The sequence below is a fragment of the Protopterus annectens genome, chromosome 7.part0 (assembly GCF_019279795.1).
Source record: "Protopterus annectens isolate FY-2018-M chromosome 7.part0, PAN1.0, whole genome shotgun sequence".
Taxonomy (NCBI): domain Eukaryota; kingdom Metazoa; phylum Chordata; order Ceratodontiformes; family Protopteridae; genus Protopterus; species Protopterus annectens.
This window is the reverse complement of record NC_056739.1, coordinates 630,333,213-630,352,926: the sequence shown is the minus strand read 5'-3', so window position 1 is coordinate 630,352,926 and position 19,714 is coordinate 630,333,213. Positions and strand designations below refer to the sequence as shown.

The following is a 19,714-nucleotide window of genomic DNA, read 5'->3' as shown; positions in this document are numbered from 1 at the left end:
TGAGTTTTGTTCTATGTTCCACTTTCTGTGGCATAAAGAGCTAACAGTCTTTATTTATTTATTTTCTGACATTTGATGACTGGGAAAGTCCCGACTGGGTGGGAGCCTATTTTCAGAGAAGGCCAAGGGAGAAAACCTCTAAAAGTCTGTCTTTTGTGGGGTAGGGATGGGGAGGCAAGCTTGTATGTATGTACAGCCACTTGCAATGCATGTCTGTGTCCATTACTGCATTTACTCCAGTCTGACACCAGAAGGACACATAAAAAGTGATCATTTTTTGTGTGCAGATGCCTAGATATAATTTATGTATTCATGCTAGCATTTGTCTTCTCAGTTTATTGCAAAACCTCTATTTTGTCAGCTTTGAACATTGAGCCTTCAGCACTGCTTATTTTTGTCTTGAAAGAATAATATCATTACTTATTGTTATTCAGGCCATCGTTGTATCAATGTTTGGGGGGGGGCTCTAAAATGGACCTCAGAGCATCCAGAATAGAATGGCTTTTGGGCCCTCGGAGACCCCCAGCTTATTTCATTTTTTCCTCCACAGTTTAGAGTGTTGACCAGTCTCGTAATGTACTGAAAGGATGCAGGAAAAACTGAGCAGTAAGACAAATGTGAGAAAAGGAAGAAGATGGATTGTGGGTGGTGTGGGGAATCCGTAGGGGGTTGTGAATGGAGGGAGAACACATGGAGCCCTTTGCCTAGGGCTCCATTTTACCTATGCCCTGTCCTAGTTGCATTACAGTGTATGCTGTGATCCATAAGTATTCAAGTATTGTGAAATGTAAAATGTTCTAAATGCTAAGTTCATGTTGTACTGTTTTACTATAGCTAATGCTTATTTTTAATTTCTTAGTGAGAAGAGAATTAGATATGACCATTACTTGACACCCTTCAGCTTCTATGAGTTAGGACTTCTTTATAAACAGCAAGGAGAAATTGAGAAGGCCATCAGGTTCATAGAAACAGCAAAGTAAGTTTTAATCTTTTTACATTTTAATGTGCTTTTTGTGTGTGTTGATGCAGTCTGCATGTGTATATTTTACAAAAGCATGTCTGCATGTTTTAATGGACTGCCATAGTAAGCTTGGTGAATTTAAATAAAATAACTTACATTATAAAGTTTTTTTTTTTTTAGAGAAAAGCATATAGGTTAGAGCATTAATAGGCCTACGGTCAGTAAGTAGTGCCAGAGAACTGCCATGTGTATGCCAAATCCTTTGTACATTATCAATGCTTTTTCTCTGAGTCGTTTCAACTACTCACCACTGCTTTTGGTTCTGAACTGTAATATACAGCAATTACTTTTTAATTAAACATCATGATGATAACATTCTTCAGAGGGGAGGGTTTGATCTACGTTGTGCCCAGGAGCAGGAAGTTGCACGTTAAATTAGTGTCACACCTGCAGGCATGATATCATTTTAAGTATGCAGGCCTCTGAGGCATTATTTATTTATTTTTAATTCTTGTAAAAACTTTTATAGAAAGAGTTTTGTTTTCGTTGTAGCTTGAGTCTAGAATGTCTAGCAATAATCAGACCAGGTAGACACAGATTCCTCTTTTTCAGAGGTGACCCCACCACCACCTTTTATCTGGGAAGATAACTTTCTCAGAGCCCTGTAATGTATAAAAGGAGATGTAAAAAGTCAGTTTCACTTATATGGCCTGTATCTCTTCAGTAGCCTTTAGCCTTAACTGTGTTCTTCATGCTGCGGTGTCGGACAACTATGCACATTCCTTTCAAGTGTTGTAGTGAAAGCAGCAAATGGGTCCTTCAGAGAGAACACATTTTCAGTGCAATCAGGCCACAGTAAGATATTTTATTTGTGACAGAAATGTGAATGGACAAGTTGCTGCCTGAGATTGGAAGCCAAGGTGGTATTCCATGCCTGTCATCATAACCAAATTGTTATGACTGTGTGATTAGAATGCCTTGAAGCTCTCCAGTCATACACGCAAAGATCTCTCAAATGATAGTAACAGCACATTGTGCTACAAATCTTTCATTGCAGTCATGGCACTGTACAGCTATTCTTGAAGTTTTACTTTGTTTTTAATCAGACAACATAAGTATCACTGCACGTGTGTAGTAGCAGTCCTGCTCACCAGCTTCCATACTGCAGAGCAGCATTTAAGTCGCATCCTGACTTGTGGTTTTGTTTTAGGACAAAGAAATACTATCTGAGGTACACTAACAAAAAACTATTCCAACTTCTCAGCTGTTATTTCCCATTTTTTTGATACAGTGTTTCTCTCAAATCACCAAAACCTTTGCAAGTACATTCCCCTAATAGGGAAGGACTAGAAGAGTAAATGTGTCAGTAGCTGAAATGCTTGCTTTTTCTTTTTTTGAATGTGTCAAAAGTCTAACTTGGTTTCATTGTGTAAATTCCCTGATTGTTAGTTCTTCCCAGCAATGTTCATAACTTCTTGAATTTTCACCCACCGGGTGTTGCTCTTTCATTTCTGACTGGGAGACTTCTGGGGCAGTGCTGATACACATTTATTGTCCTGTTGTTTTGTTATTTTTAATGACCCACTAATGTGTCAGTCAACCAGAATTTTTACTAACAGGCGACACAGCGACAAATGTATGGTACAAATGCTTAGCTGGGTAATTAAATATATTTATACAAATCAAAATGTAATACAAATAAAAATGGGAAGAATTCAGGAATGTGATAACATGAAAATAATGGGGCAAGATGAAGAAGAATTGGAGATAGATGGGTGATGTGCTCAGCATTTGGGCAGTGTTTGGTGCAGGGACCTTTAGTATGGCAGAGGATGTGAGGTCTGCAGGAGAATAGTGGCGCACTGCAGTCCAATGTGAGAGCTGATGGTAGCAGATAGGCTAGTAAGGCAAGAAGAGGCAGAAGGAGACTTCACTCAGAGGTGCTCATGCAAAAGTAAACACCAGAAGGAGAATAAGAGAGAAGTGGGCAGGGTGGTGCACATAAATGTCAGGGGTAGCATGGTGGAAAGGAATTGTAGAAAGATGCCAGAAGGAACAGGAAATGAATCCCATACATCACAGGAAGTGAGAGCCTGTACTGACTGCAAGGAAGGCTGGAGGGTAGTGTAACGGGGGGGGGGGGGGAGCATGAGCACAACGGTGTGACCAAGGAAGTGAAGGAGCAAGAGCCTGGCTGGGGAGAAATCCTCCTGGTGACTAAGGCTCCAGTCATCGGCTCCAGTCATCAAAAGTAATGTCAGGGGAGATCAGATTGCAGTGCAACTGGTCTCAGAGTTTACACTTCATGACCACCTTTGTCATCTCCTTCCATGTCTTACCAAGTAAGAGGAGTGAGTGCAGGTCATGGCACATGCAGGGCATCAATAATCTGTCAAAGAAGACAGTTAAGATGGCAACAAGCATTACCCATGCCATTTGTCAGCACACCGAGGAAGGACAGTGTTAGGAGGTATAATGACTAGTAGTAAACTGGGCATTCATGGCAAGAGGGACCAACTCTTTCCAAGGACAAGCTTCATCTTGTCCCATAAGGAACATCAGTGCTCAGATATGGGTTGGAAAGGTTAAATGATTTAACCTTTCAATTATGATAGGAGGATGGAAGGGTGTCACATCTGTGGACAGGAGGGGTTATGCATTTGAGTACTTGAAAAAAAGGACTCAACACAGCAGAGGAAGTAACAAGGGTAACTCTGAATACAGCTGAGTAGTATTACTATGCAGTGCAGAGTCTGGGTAGAAAGGCTGCAGAACTGCAGGCAGCATTTAGTCAGGGAGGGTAGACATTGCTGGTATCCAGAAATGTGGAAGAGGAAAAGAGGATAGGACATTGAGATACTTGACTATAGCTTGATCTGATAAGAAGCTGGCTATCACGTGCACCCTTTAGAACTATGCTGCAGACATAAGAACTGCTCAACAGTTAAAGTTTAGCATGACGCCTTAGCACCCCTTTCTGTCACTTATCTTACGTCTCAGTCTTCAGTTCTTATTCTTTTCAGTTTGTGAATATGGTCAGAAGGAAACGGCCTCAAGGTACTTTGGAAAACAAGCACACCTGTTTAAATAAAAGTGTGTGATCATCAGATTTCAGTTGTTACTGATTACTATTCTTCTGTTCCTTGTTGTGAAGACTGTATCTGAAGTTTCATCATCATCATCAATGTGCTGTTATGTTAGGTGAAGGAAGGCAGTTCAAACGTTCTTGTTGTCTGAAGTGTTTCCTTCATTCACGCAGAACAGTCTAGTAAGCATTGAGCCCTACTTCACAACTGGCTGTTGAAGTAGCTAAATCCTCCTTTTCTGTCTGGTACCACCTTCCATTACCATGGCATCTCCAACAAATTCCCTCTTGTCAAGGAAAATGTTGTCGAGGCCTAGTTTTGAATAAAACATTTTTTTTCTGTGCGCTTTTTCTTCTTGTATCTGCATACCATCCAGCTTCCTTAACTCCAACTCTCTTGACTTTCCAGGCTACTTCTGCACAGTCCGTGTCTGAAATGTCTTGTTTAGATTATTCCCATTTTACCCCCACCCCCCACACATTGACTGTGATAACCTGGAGAAGTACTACTTAACGCTTGATAGTCAAAATGCCAGCTCCTCTGAACCATCTGATTCACCAGGTCACTCAATTTCCATGAGGAGCCCTTTTTCTCTAATGCCGCTGACCCTGTCTTCAGTACTGGTGTTGATTCCCCTTTCTCCAACAGCTTTTCTGTTGTTAGCCCCTCCAGTGCCCTTTCCCTTTGCCTTGATATTTCCGACACTGTATTACCTAGCATCAGCTGTGCTTAGGCCCATTTGTACTATAGTGGTGCAGTTATTTTCAACATAAGCATTACTGGCTTCAGTGATCCAGGTGTCCAGCACCCTGGATTTGAGGCCATCATCATGTTTTTTTTTTTTTTTTTTGCTGAACCACTGGTCCCCCAGTATACGACTCCCCTGATGACAGTGGACTCAGCATCTGGTCTTCTGATATTGGTGACTCAGTAACCAGCTCTAACATAAGTCTTTTATTGGTGCCTTTTATCCTATTAGAGACAATTTTGTGCAGTCTTCCGCTTTGTAACAGGCTATTCAACTCTTTTCCTTCTGTTCTCAACTGAGAAAAATTGCCCTTAAATCCTCTGACATTGAACTTATAGAAAGAAGACCAAGAAAGGCACTAGCCAACTCCAAATGTATTAGTCCTCTCTTGGACCTACAATTTGGAGATTGTTTGCAAATGATGCAAGAGAATGGGGATTGGTCATTTGATTCCATTCTATCTCCCCAGCATAGATTCCAGCAGGCCTGACACTTTACCTTTCTGGTCTTCCTGGGTTGTTCTCTCCTGTAGTAGACGTTTACAAGTAAGACAATATGGGAAAACTCTTGCACACCATCTCCTGTAACTAAGAAGGCCAAATGGGTTTTCATCTCTCTAAGAGACTACACTGCCTGTGCAGACTCCCATACTACATATTACTATTTCTGCAGTTTTCTGTAAGGCTAACATATTACACAGGCCTACTGTCCATCCATTAGACAAGAGTTCTGAACAACAGACAGAGGTCAGAAGTGTATGACGTTCATCATATTGATCACTGCTGCAGTAGCCTAAGCTGTCTGAGTTATGTCCTGCATAGAAAACAGCTGACCAGCTTTCTGAGGTTCAGTGCACCTCCCATGTGCCCCAGCTGCTAATCAGCTCATGCTGATTGACTAAAGGGCAAGTTTTGGTGCCAAGGCATAGGAGCTTTTCTGCCTCCAAAGAGAATGCTCCTGTACAGGCTGTCAGTGATCAGAGGTTGACTTGTGCTGTTCCAATGCTGGGCAGATAAGTTCTCTTTGGGGAAAAAACTTCCACATTTACTTTCCTGTTTAGTAAATTATATTTTAAGCTAGGAATATGTTTTTTTTTTTGACTGCCATGTGATTTTTACTGTATTATGAAATGGAAGTACACTTTTGTTTCTGACCATTTAAAAGTTAGTTTAAATGTTCTAAAACTGTTTTTTTTTTCTGTGGGGAAACTGGGAAAAGTTACTTTTTACTCCTTCAACTTTTCCTGGCTTGTGCTGCTTAGTTTATTTGGGAAAGAAGCAATATTTTTGCCTTCATCTTAAAAGAAACTATTGATCCCCTAGTTGGTCCAATACGTTAGTAATTTACCTCAGCCGCAGATGGGTGACTCTGCTGAGGCCAAAGTTGGCTCCTTAGATCACTCATGTTTTTCCCTGGATCCCTCTGGTGGTGGTTATACAGCCACTATGGACTGAGAGTTTGCCACATCCTCTGCAGCCATGGTAGGCAAAGGGGAGACCATCTTGTCTGTCTTGAGAGAAGCATACCCATCCCCTTGGGGTAGCTGTTGCTGTCATTAATAATCCTATTTGCCCCAGCTTTCCTGATAAAGATTTTTTCTTTCACAGGAAAAAATAGATCTATATTTAGATCAAGTTCATGGATTTTCTACCCAGACTTCCTTCACTGCAAAGGAATACCTCCGAGTTCTTGGTCTCATGATGCCTTTGATTTCCATAGTAACTCTGTCAAGACTCCACACAAGAAAGATAATGATACCTGAAGCATCTCTGTTCCCAGCACCACGACCCATTATCATTTCAGATCCCAGAACTGGGATTTGTGAGAATAGAATTTACATGGTGGAGACATCAAATATGCCTTAATCCAGGTGTCACCTTCTCCCCTTCTACATCAAAGCAGTCAAGTCTCCACAGATGCTTTGGACTTTGCTTGGGGAACAGTGTCAAGGGGGATAAAGGTACAGGTATATGGTACAAGAAAGACAGACATAAGCACATAAATATAAAAGAATTGTTAGCTCTTATAAATGCTTTCAAATCAAGTCACCTCTGGTCTCCAGAACCACTTTAAGTTGTTACAGACAATGCCTCCGTGATTTGGTACATAAACAAGCAAGGGGAAACCAGATCTTACACCCTCTGCAGACAAGCCATGTTAGCATAGGATATAACTTTAGAGCACAATCTTCCTGAATAGGCCATCTTGTATTCTGTCTGAGGAAAATTGAGGGAGACAAGCTGAGCAAGACCAGGGCATACCCTCATGAATGGAAACTGATTCAGGTGATCTTCGAAGATATGATACATCTGTGGGGGGTTCCTCAGGTAGACGTTTTTCTCCTCCTGTCTAAATAATCAGCTGTCAAAATAGTCTTCCAGGAGTGCATCCAAGAAGGCTTGGGAGACAGAGTCTTTTTCTTTTCCATGGACAGGAATGTTTGCACATGCTTTTTGACCCTTTCCACTGTTATCCAGTGTACTTCTGAAGATTCAAAAGAACTCTGCAAACATCATTGTGGTGACTCCTTTCCAGCCCAGGCAACAGTGGTTTTCACTTTTGGAATTCACCATGGTTGATTACCACAAGCTTCCCAACTGACTGGATTTATTCATATAGACTGTCTGGATGAAAGGGTCTTAATACCTTTTAGGCACCTATTTACTGAGGATATGCAGCAGATGTTAATGGAGGCAAGAAAACCTGCCACAGATTAACAAATGCAACAAGTTTTATAGTCAATGTCAATAAAAGAACCAGTACCCATTCAGGACCAGTATTTCTCTGGTTTTACAATATTTGTGAAAGTTAGTAAAAAATAAAATAAATAAATATGGTCTTATGATCTGTCATACTCCTCTGTGAAGGTCAGCCATCTCAATGTGTCTGCACATAGATCCCTGCCTTTCAGTGCAGTCTCATGTCAAAATGTTTTTGAAAGGGGGGTTTACATGAGAGGCCCTCCAAAAAACCTGTGACCCCCCCCCCTCCTTGGGATTTTAATTTTCTGTTAGAAAATTAAAAATTTGCTCCATTTGAACCAGCTCATGTGGCTGACTTCATGTTCTTAACATGAAAAACAATGTTGGTGATTGCTCTAACCTCTGTAAGAAGAGTTTCTGAGTTGCAAGCTCTTATGGTGAGTCCCCCCCATCTCATCTTCCATGGAAATTGGGTTTACTTGACAACTAATCCTTCTTTTATGTCTAATGTGATAATCAAGTTTACCTTAAGCCAGTCTATCTATTCTCCCTCTTCTCTTTCCAGAAACCAAAACTGAAAGAGAAAAGGATACCTCATACCTTGGATGTCCACCGACAGCTCGGGCATTACCTTAACTGAACAAAACTTTTTAGGACTTCTGATCAGTTGCTTATTTCTTGTGAAGGCAAGATAAAATGGCATTCTGTGTCAAAACGGACCATTTCCAAATGGTTGTCTCAGGCTATAATCTTTTGTTATTCCCAGCACAACAAAAGTATTCCAGACAGGGTCAAGACTTTCTCTACCAGGATCTTGGGTTCATATATAGCTTTTTGGAAAGGGTTGGACTCTAGTACTAGTCTGGGTGCAGCAACTTGGTCCGTATGCAAACTTTTACAGAGCACTATAAATGAGACTCCTTCTCCAGGTCCAGGACAGGCTTGCTAGAACCATTCTCCAGGGTTTCCTGGACTCTCCGTCTTCCAGCTTCCAGTCATTTTAAACTGTGGTAATCTACCCTGGATAGCTACGGCTACTGCAGCAGTGATCATGATGATGAGCATATTGCAGTTCTATAAGTAAACTTACAGTAAATGTAAACAGATATGTATTACTATCCTTTACACCCCTCCTGTCTACAAACACAGCTACACTGGAAGATATCCTACATTGGATAACCATAACAATTCTACAAGAAAATTACTACTAGGTAATGTCAATATCGGTTGGGTGTAACCCGTAACTCTCCTACATCCAGCTTGAATTTTATGGTTTCACACAACTAGTTAATAGTCCTACAGATTAAAGACAGGCATTAAACTGGATCCTAATCTCAGATCCTAGTAAATTCACCACCACAGGTACAATGTCAGACTCAATCAGTGACAGTCTCTCAACTGTACAACCAGACATCTCACACATCTACTTCCAGAGCATGCTTATAAAATAGCGCACAACCTTTCCAAGTTTAATCCAGAAATATACATTACTATCCTATCATCTATTAACATCTTAAAAATCCTCCCCTAAGATGAAGCTGTAAATTAATTCAGTATAGCTTTCCTAAATAGCCTTGCACCTCCTAGGAGGAGGAGACTGAAAACAAATAATGCAGTTTGGCTAGCCAAAAAGAGTAGAATGCTAGTACAGGGTAGAAAAAAATGCATGGAAAATATGGCAAAAATATAAAACACTACAGTATCTCAAATTTTATAATGCTGTTTAACCATACTGAAAAGCAAATCCAGGAAGAGAAAAGCTGTACTACAACAACATTCAGAACAATAGTAAACATATCCCTAAAAATTCTGGTCAACAATTAAAGAATTCTTACATGTCAGTTAAAAATTCAACCCTAACTCCTCTCCCAGTAACTCATCACTCAACACTGCAATAGAATTCAACTCTAATTTCATAGATAGTATAGCGAGCCTAACCAAGGATTTCCCTAAATGTAATCCCAACCCTGCTCAACAGCTACATATCATCACATCTACATTCACCTTCAAACCTGTGCACACATTCTGTATAAAACTACCATTAAACGCAGACCATGATCTAATTCAGCTGATGTCTTTCCAAGCGAGTACCTCAAAATAGCAGCCAATACCATTGCCTGTCCTGTCTCAATCCTTAAAATAGGCAAAAATCTAGGAATCCCACTTTCCCTCTCTCTGAAAAAAATCACACATTATCAGTTAACACAAAGGAGGGATTTCAACAGACATCACTAACTTTAGACCTGTAGATAACTTATCCCCCCTCCAAAATACTTGAGTAAAGTATTCTAAAACAATTGATAAACTAAAACAATTGATAAACTATCTCCTACACAACATGGCTTCCATCCCCCTTTAGTACTAACACTGCACTTCTAACCTTTATAGATGCTGTCAGTAAAGCTAGAGTTAACAGCAAACCAGTCTCTCTATTTCTAGACTTGTCTAAAGCCTTCAGCAGAGTTCGTCACAGCAAACGTCTATTTCAAATGTAGCCACTAAGTCTGTCTCAGACCTCCTTTCTATGGTTCAAAAGCTACTTAGACCAGTAGGTATTGCTCAGTAAAACAACCCTCTCTCCATAGCTCTGTCACCACCGGTGAACCACAAGGCTCCATCCTTGGTCCCCTCATATTTAACATTGTTGCCAATACTCTCCACACAGCCACAGAACAGGCCTCACTAGTACAATATGCAGATGACTCCATACTCAAGCGCATCAAAAAAACTGACACACCTCCAAAAAAATCACTCTGGGAAGCTTTAACAGCCACTGAACCATGGCTTTGCAATTCATAATCAATTCTCAACCCGGAAAAGAACAAACTAATACTTTTTTCCCTCAACTCCATCTCTGTCATGAAAAAAAAATCAAAATACTTACTCCCTCTCTCTATTAATAATACAGCCATTGAAGTCACTTCTCGTACCAAATTATTAGGGATGATATCTTAATTCAACCTGCATATACAAAATTGCATAGAAAAAAAATCACCAAAAACAAGGGATGCTTAAGAGCAAAAAGCTTTATTATCAATGCAATTAAAACTACCCTTGCCACTACTTACCTTCTCTCCTCACTCCCTTGCATTGCTCCCATCCTTTGTAACGCTCATGCTTACTAACTTCCAGGCATCAAAAAAAAAAAAAAAACTTGAACAATGCTATAATAAAGTTGCTAAATATTCATCAAATACCCCTTTCAGAGCACACTGCCATATAGCACTAAAAAGCCTAAACTGGTTAAAACTACCCCATCAGCTAAAATATAAATGGCTTCTTACCACTTATAAAATTATCCAACATCTGTTTTCTTGTCCAGCACTAAAAAATATTTTACAGAGCTTTGTTCCCACGTGGTCATTATGATCCAATGACCCAAATCCTCTCTGTGTGTCCACAAACCTATCAAATCTACTGGGTATGGTCTGTACCTGTACCATGTTGTTAAGGCCTGGAACTCCTTACCTATATCCATCAGGTCAGTACCTTCTCCCCAGTCCTTTAATACCATTCTGAAAGACTTCCTAGCCAAAATCTTTCTCTTTTCAACCCCTGGGGAGAGAAATTGATTGAAGTTAGGAAATTAGTAAATAAGGCAGTGTTTTTGTAGGTGCTGGTTTATGGATAGATGGTTCATATATTCCATAATGTGGGCTTCTACTATAAATCTTACATTTAAAATTTATTGTTCCAGGTTTCATTATAGTATTCTTTTAAAAGTATTTTACTGCCTAGTCCAACTGGTTAAAGCACATTTACTTCCTCTATTTTAATAAACATATATTTTCATAAAGTTTTCACTATCTCTGCCTCAGATACACACACACAGATGTCTCTGTTTTGTACATGGCAGTAATTATGCCATAACTCTCTTTTTTTTCCTCTCACTTCACATTGCAATTCCTGTTTGAATTATACTAACTTACCTTTACTTTCCCTAAACTGGCTAAAATTTCTCTAAATTTTGTCATGCAACTTGTATATATTTTGAACCAACATTTTCAGCTTCTCTAATTTGGTATAATTATTTAAACTGTAGTTGTTTTGTATTATTTTTTGAAGCTTGTAAATTTTTCATTCTTAAAATGTTTTAATAACACTTTGGAGCTTTTCTCCCCAGGCTTGTGCTGAAAATGGGCACCTACCCAGTTTGACTTTCCCCGTAATCAAATGTCAATAAATAAATTAATAAATAAATAAGCAGTAAATGCTGAAATGATCACTGTTGCAGTAGCCACTCCCTCAGTCCTCCTTGTTTTTGTGTGTTTTTATGCCATGGTGTGGACATGTATTTTTAATTTTCCTAGTAGTGTTGTCAGGACTTCGTCTCCCTCACTCAGTTGGTATGAAAGCTCTGAAGGGCTTGGCATTCAAAAATGAAATTTTAGTAAGTTAATTTCAAGCTGAATAGTAGTTTGGGCATGCGGAAGGTGCCCTAAAGCTTTAGAAGCTGGCTGGCTGCTCTATCCTATGCAGGATATAACCCATATAGCTAAGGCTACTGCGGCACTGATTATTCCAACATCAAATGTTATAGTACGTTTGCCAAAAAAGCTGTGCTTTTTCTTTTCTTTCTTGTGTCTTTTTTTGAAGCACTTTCACAGTAAATTTTATAAATCATGACTATACATAGATCAAAGTATTCCTAGAAATGTGCATATTAAAATACACAAGTTGTAATGCATACTTGGTCCTCACACATTGTTTGCATAGTAAAAATACTAAAATTCCATTTTCATGAGATGAATTCCAGAAATTATACACCAAAGTTTTAAGTGTAATTGAAAGTCGTCTTCATGATTTCATTATAATTTTCTAGTGCGTGGATATATATTTATATGGGTCTACTTCACAAGAACAAAAGAACACATTACCAAAGACAAGAAGGCTGAGACGAGAACTCTAAACCTTCCTTTGAATGAACGACCACATAGTCAACACATTTCCAGTGATAAGTAACTTGTTGGCCAACATGGAGAAATTTACCCTTTTCCCCATGTAGTATGATGTTGGAGTTGGTATATTTAGTTGGGGGGTATGGATGGGTTGGAAATGGTGTGGTGTATTTTCTGCCACTTGCTGGCCCAGTGGTTACTTAACATTGGAAATGTCAGCTATGTTGTCATTCATTGAAATGAAGTTTCAGAATTCTCTTCTTGGCCTTCTCATCTTTGGTAATGTGGGCTTTCATTCTTGTAAAGTAAACCCATATATATATATATATATATATATATATATATATATATATATATATATATATATAATGTGTGTGTGTATGTATTTATATATATATATATATATATATATATATATATATATATATACATATATATATATATATATATATATATTATATATATATATAAATATATATATATATACATACATGCATTTAAGCTTATTCTGCATATAAAACATTCATTAAAGTAAGCTAACAGTATTATGTAGCACACCTGCAGGTGTACCTGAAGAGATATGGGTTCCTTCCTACCTAACTCTGGTGACACCCCTATAGGCCCAACCAGGGTTGCCAGATTTCCGACTGGCCAGGTAGGGACTAAAAAAAAAGGTCTTCCACGTCTTTAATGTGAAACATAAAAGTTCCGCATTAAACAGAAGTAGCTCTGTTTTGCGATGTTTTGATTGGCCCATATACCAGTATACGGGCCAATCAAAAATCGCTAAACACAGAGCTTCGTTTAATGAGGAACTTCTGCATTAAACACAAGAAGCTGGGTGTTTAGCGATTTTTGACTGGCCCGTATGCTGGTATATGGGCCAATCAAAAAGTGGAGGCTGCCCGGGATTTAAACCAGCAGGGCGGGACTCTGGGATCAGGCTGCTGATCTCGGGACAGTCCCGCCCAAATAGGGACATCTGGCAACCCTGGGCCCAACAAACCAAGGTGGCAAGAGGGACAGATTTTATTCTAGGTGACACATCTAGTTTAAACAGGCAATAGCACAACCATAAACGCATTATTTCAACAGTACACCAGTTAGCAATAAAGCAAGGTGAGATATGCATGCAATAAAAACATGCATTCACCCTCTTCCCCAGAACTCAACTAAAGAAAGTCTTGACATTCAAACATGTACAAAGAAGTCAATATCAATGAGCAGTAAAGCTTTATAATGCAGCAATACAAAAGCGGGAAAAATGCATGTCATTAAACAATAAAAGAGTCATGATACAACAGTACAGATATGAGAAAATGCAATGTCACTGAACAATGAGGATTTATAATGCAACAATACAAATATGAGAAAATGCATTGTCATTGAGCTGTAAAGATTCTTTAAGGCAGCAGTACTAACATGGCAAAATGCATTATCATTGATCAATAAAGATTTATAGTGCCACAATACAAATATGAGAATGCAATGTCATTCAGCAGTACTAACACCATCAACCCCCCTCGATCAATTCTAAACAGACCAACTATGAAACACTCTATTATACCCAGCGGCCGGTGACTATTTACAGTCTTGCTGCCAGCATGATGGGGCCCAAGTTGGAGCTCATATGGATCCCATTTATTTGTAATCCACAAAGCATGTATGGGGGAACCACAATCTTATAAAAATATAAAATGACGGCCAGAGCCTCTCACCACTCCGAGAATATCCTAGTGACCAGGTGCAGTGGTTCCTCTGATGAGAAAAGTAGAAACTCACCTACAAGAACTATGGTAATCTTCTATAGCTTCTCAGTACTAGGCCCAAGGGAACTCCTTTTCTTGCTGAATCATAGCAGGTGTGGATCTACTGATTTCAGACTTCTCTCCTGATTCCACAAAATACCATCATCCAGGATTTCAGCCAGAGACAGACCAATCTGCTACTTCACGTCCCTGTCCCAAAGCACTAGAAAAGAAAATGCAATCATGCTGCAAGGCCCTTTTCCCTTCAGCTACGTTTTTCAGTCTTCCCTTCTTCAGCTAGTGTTCCAGTCCCTTCTTTCACTTTCGAAATTGTCTTTTATATTCCTGAAAAGGAGCTCCACCTTGTGGTGTAATGGAAAACCACAGTCTATTACTTCTATATGAAATACAGTGGGAGCTACACTCTTCCCCCCACTTGAAAATCTTGGGTCCCCCCAAGTCAAAAGTAGATTAGCAGAAAATATTTACAAACACTAATGCACCATCAACTGAACAATATGTTTGCATTTAAAAGGTACATTACACCAAGGATAATCAGCCTTATGCTTAACTTGGGATGGGGTGTCACCACTGGAGTAGGAGGCATAGGGATTTTGAGCGCAGACCCTCCGATGAGCTGTGGTCACAGGTTCCTGTGTACTATGTCCCAAACTGTTATAGGCAAGTCTCTGTGAGGGCTGAATCAGTCTCTGCAGTTTTGGTTTGGAAGAGACAGCTAAGGAATTTTGCTCGGAAGGTCTGTCACTCGCATCACATTCAATGTCTAGTTCTTCAGTAGGCATATTGTCTACTTCTAAGATCTCCTCGTGTATAACTTCACTTTCATTTCCCATAATGGTATGACTGTAATCAGCACTATTTTCTGAAGTTTGCATAGCAGGGCCTCCATCAGTATCAGGTTCTGCAAGCGGCACAGAAACATTACTTAGTCTATTGTTAGGTCTGGGCTGCTCAAAATGACAAGGAATGAATTCTGGTGCATTTACATTGAGATTACAGCCCACGGGGTCTTGAAAATCCTCATAAAAAGGCCCACTGAAACCCCAGTCATCATCACCACTGTCCTCCTCTCCTTCAGCAGGAGGAAGCATAGGCTCTTGAATATTGGAGAGGATAATTCCTCCCCACCTTAGCCTTGTGGATCGCCTTGAGTTAGGCTACTGCTGAGCCATTCTGGGTTCTGGATTCATGAGCCTCACTGATTTTGCCAAAGGCATTAAGTTGTTTCGGTGCCAGGTTTTTATGGGTCCCTCTTTCCCCTCAGGGCAAACTTGATAGGCAGGGATATTAGGTAGCTGAGAACAAATTATGTAAATCTCAGATCCCCAGTGGTCAGCTAGTTTATGCTTTCCTTGTCTCAAATTTCCCAAAAGAACTCTGTCCCCTGGCTGCAAGTCATGCATCTTTACTTTTTTGTCATAGTGAGCCTTGTTTCACTGATTCCTTTGTCCTGTTGATTTTTCAGCAAGCTCAAAAGCCTGTCTGAGGTTCTTCTTGAGTCTCTCCATACAACTGCTGTGAGATCATACTGGTGTATTACCAGCTGTGACTCCAAAGGTGACGCCAAAAGGAAGACCCACTTCTCTTCCAAACATTAGGAAGTAAGGCGAGAATAATCCTGTAGCATAATTTTTAATACTGTTGTAAGCATCCACCACTGTGGCTACATGTCTACTCCATTGACTCTTCTTCTCGGCATATAGTGTCCCCATCATGTCTAGTAAAGTTCTGTTGAAACGCTCGGGCTGGGGGTCCCCTTGAGGATTATAAGGAGTGGTGCGGCTTTGTTGGACTCTTAACTGAGTGAGTAGTTCATGGACAAGATTGCTGTCAAAATCACGACTTTGATCAGAGTGTATCCTTTTTGTCAGGCCATAGTGTACAAAGAACTTCTTAACTAGTAGTTTTGCCACTGTACTAGCTTTCTGATCGCGAGTGGGAAATGCTTGAGCGTACCTGGTATAGTGGTCTGTCACCACCAGCACATTACTGATCCCACCTTCATCAGGTTCAATGCACAGAAAATCTATACAGACCAGTTCCATGGGTCCACTACTTTCCATGTGACCCAATGAGGCAGCTCTGGTTGGCAGAGTCTTTCTCTGAATCTAACAAAGACATGTACGACAATAACCCTCAACATCTTGCTTCATGCATGGCCAGTAGAACCTGTATCGTACCAGACCCATAGTTCTGTCATAACCAAGATGACCATGTTCATCATGCAATGACCAGAGTACTACTACTCTATACTTTTGAGGAAGCAACAATTGCCATTTTTCACTGCTGAGTGCACTAAGCGATCTCCTATACACTAGTCCATTCTGTATCTGGAGTCTGTCCCATTCTTTGGCCAAAAGTCTTGCCAGGGGATGAATATCCATACGAAGCATATTAACTTGTTTCTTCTCTAAAGTAGCTACCACCAGCTGACCTAAGGGGTCTTCTCTTTGATCTCTCCTGAGGTCACTGTTACTCAAAGCTCATAGCAATGAAGCCTGCAAAGTGATCAGATTAGAGAAGCTTGGGGTATGCTTGCTGCAGACAGACACAACTTTCAGTGTGTTGATAGCAGGTTGCAATCTGACACATAGCTCTCACCCTTGAGGCTGGAATTTCCACCCATTCATCGTCAAGGTGTAAATCTCCCTGAGGTCTTCTAGACAGACCATCAGCATCTCCATTTTTGTGTCCTGGGTGGTATTTCAAACTGAAATTATAGTTGCATAGAACTGTCATCCATCTGTGGCCAGTAGCATCTAGCTTTGCAGTGGTCTGGATGTATGTCAGAGGATTGTTGTCAGTCTGCACTTCAAATTCAGCCCCATAGAGATAGTCATGCAGCTTGTCCACTACCGCCCACTTTAAGGCAAGGAATTCCAACTTGTGTGCAGGGTAGTTTCTTTTTGTGGGGAATAAACTCCAACTGATAAAAGCCACAGGTCTCAGCTTCTTGTCTTACTCCTGGTAAAGGACTCCTCCTAAGCCATCCCTGCTAGCATCCACATGCAAAGTGTATGGCTTTGTTGAGTCAGCATATGCCAGCACAGGGGCATGTGTGAGGCAATACTTAAGCTGTTCAAACAACTCTTCGCACTCAGGAGCCCAATTACGCTCGATGAGCTCTTTAGAACCTCTCAGTCCCTTAGGCTTTTTCACAAGGATATCTTCATCTGTTTCATCTGCTTTCTCATCACTTTGGAGCAAATGGTTGAGGGGTCTTGCTATCTTTGAAAATCCTTCCACAAACCTTCTATAGTAACTGCAGAACCCCAGGAAAGATCGCAGCTCTGTGATAGTTTTGGGTCTGGGCCAAGATGTCACTGCTTCAACTTTGCTGGGATCTGTGGATATTCCATTTGCAGACACAATATGTCCCACATAAGTCACTGAAGGTTGGAAGAACTTGCATTTGTCCAATGACAACTTCAGGTCTTCCTTCTCAGTCCTGTCCAATACCTTCATCAGTCTTTCTTCCTGCTCCTCTAGGGTCCTCCCAAAGACAATGATGTCCTCCAGATAGACTAAGACTTCCAGGGGATGCATGTCTCCAACTGTTCTTTCCATGATTCTCTGGAAAGTTGCCAGTGCATTTGATAAACATTGAGGTAAGCAATAAAATTCAAAAAAATCCCAAAATGGTGATGAAAGCAGTCTTCTCTTCATCTTCTGGGTGCATAGGGATTTGATAGTATCCACTCCTTAAGTCTAGCACACTGAACCACTTACTGCCCACCAGGCAATTTCGAGCATCTTCAATTCGGGGAGTTGTGTACTGGTCTGTAATGGTTCACTGATTCAGAGTATGATAGTCAACACACATGCAAATAGACCCATTCTTTTTCCTGACAATGATAATGGGAGAGGCATATGGACTTCTTGACTCTTGAATTATCCCTGTGGCTTTCAGTTCTTCCAAATTTTTTCTTAAGTCCTCCATGTCTCCTGGGACTACTCTTCTGGAATGTTCCCTGAAGGGCCGGTCCTCTTTTACTCTTATTTGGTGTTCTGCACTTTTTGCACAGCCCACATCTAGTTCACTAGTAGAAAAACATTTTTTCTTTTTCATTAGAAGCTCTTTAACTCTGGTTAGCCACTCAGGGGGCAAGAGACCACCTCCTATCTCAATATCTTCCAGCTTCAACTCATTGGCTCTGCTTTCATTTCTTGTCAACACAGAAGCAGGTAAGGGAGTGGCAGCATAAGCATTTCCCAAACACACTTGTGAACACAGGACAATGGGAGTACTTCCTTTATTTTTCAACCCCACGGGCAAAGTGTCATAAGGATGTTTTAACTTGTCCACAGGCCAAACATCTGGGACTAGTTCCAGTCCCGGTGGCAAGTCACTTTCTGGATCCATTTCCATCATGAGATTTGAGGAAACTGTTTGTCCACACATCCTCACTTTGGCTCTCAAGCAGGTGACCTGACCAGGATGAATTATTTGCTCTTTCCCAGACAGGGTCCACACATGACCAGTTTCATCTTTCTTGCTATCCTTCTCCCTTTGAAGGGCACAGAAAACTGGTCTCAGAAGAGGATGTAGTGTTGGGTGTTCCTGGGTCAATTAAGGCATTACCATTCTTCTGATGAGGTCCGTATTTGTCCCCACTAAAATATATGCTGAATCCTTTCCTTTTGGCCTGGGGCACACAACAGTGAGTGTTTCAAAAACTTCTGTTGACCCAACAACTGAAGTGGAAAATTCTAACTTGAGTGAGACATAACCATCATAAGGGAACTTTGTGTCACTTAGCCCCCAGATCTCCAAATCTTCTAACTTTTCAAGTGGCAAATGCTTTAAGTATTTTTGGTAGAAGTCTCTGTACACAATGGTGATTTGTGCACCAGTATCCAACAGTGCTTTACTATACACTCCTTATATTTTTACTGACACGACAGGGGACAGTCCCAGTAGGCCATCGGGTAGTTTCTGTTTCCGGTGTTCAGCTGTACGGCAGTCCGCATGTGATTGAGGTACCACCGGTTGACCTCACCTTTTTAACAGATAAGACTCTTGGTTAGTAATGCTTTGCAGTCTGAGATGCTGCGATGGCTTTCCAATTCAGTTGTTCACCTCAGATGAGCTAGAAGTGTGCATAGTAGGTAGTCTTTCTCCCCTATTACAAGGGTTAGTGTGGAAAGGAGATCCAGGATGCTGTCTCTTGATGTTAGATTTTATGGAGATCTTTGTAACTGGGCACTCAGCCGGCTCCTTCACTGAGGCCCTTTGAAGTTTCCCTGCATTGCACTAGCCAATAATAGTTTGTTCACTCTTTTCAAGTTCTCTGCCACTTTATATGCCCTGCATCTCCATAGCGAAAACAAAATCCAGTAGTAACTCAGAGCATTGGCTGATTCGGTTCTTCCCCGAGTCCTTTCATGGAGGTTCTAGATGATGTATTCCTCCCTTCAGCTAAAGTTACCATGGCTTTCTGCGATACTGCAACTGTCTTGGTGACTTGAGCTATGGCGTCGGTCAGGGAAGACACCTGCATCTGCAGCTGTGATGCCTCTACATTGCAGACGGTGTTTGAGTAATGAGCA

General features: G+C 40.7%; 1 protein-coding gene across 2 annotated transcripts in view; it reads left to right on the top strand.

The window, feature by feature from the left end:
- The window catches only part of TTC39B (tetratricopeptide repeat domain 39B), a 1,202,733-nt gene that overhangs the window by 1,151,340 nt on the left and 31,679 nt on the right, over window positions 1-19,714 (top strand). For both annotated transcript variants that reach the window (XM_044077204.1, XM_044077205.1), the window contains one exon: window positions 860-976. In XM_044077204.1, the coding sequence (XP_043933139.1) occupies window positions 860-976 (117 nt within the window). The remainder of the gene's footprint in view (window positions 1-859; window positions 977-19,714) is intronic.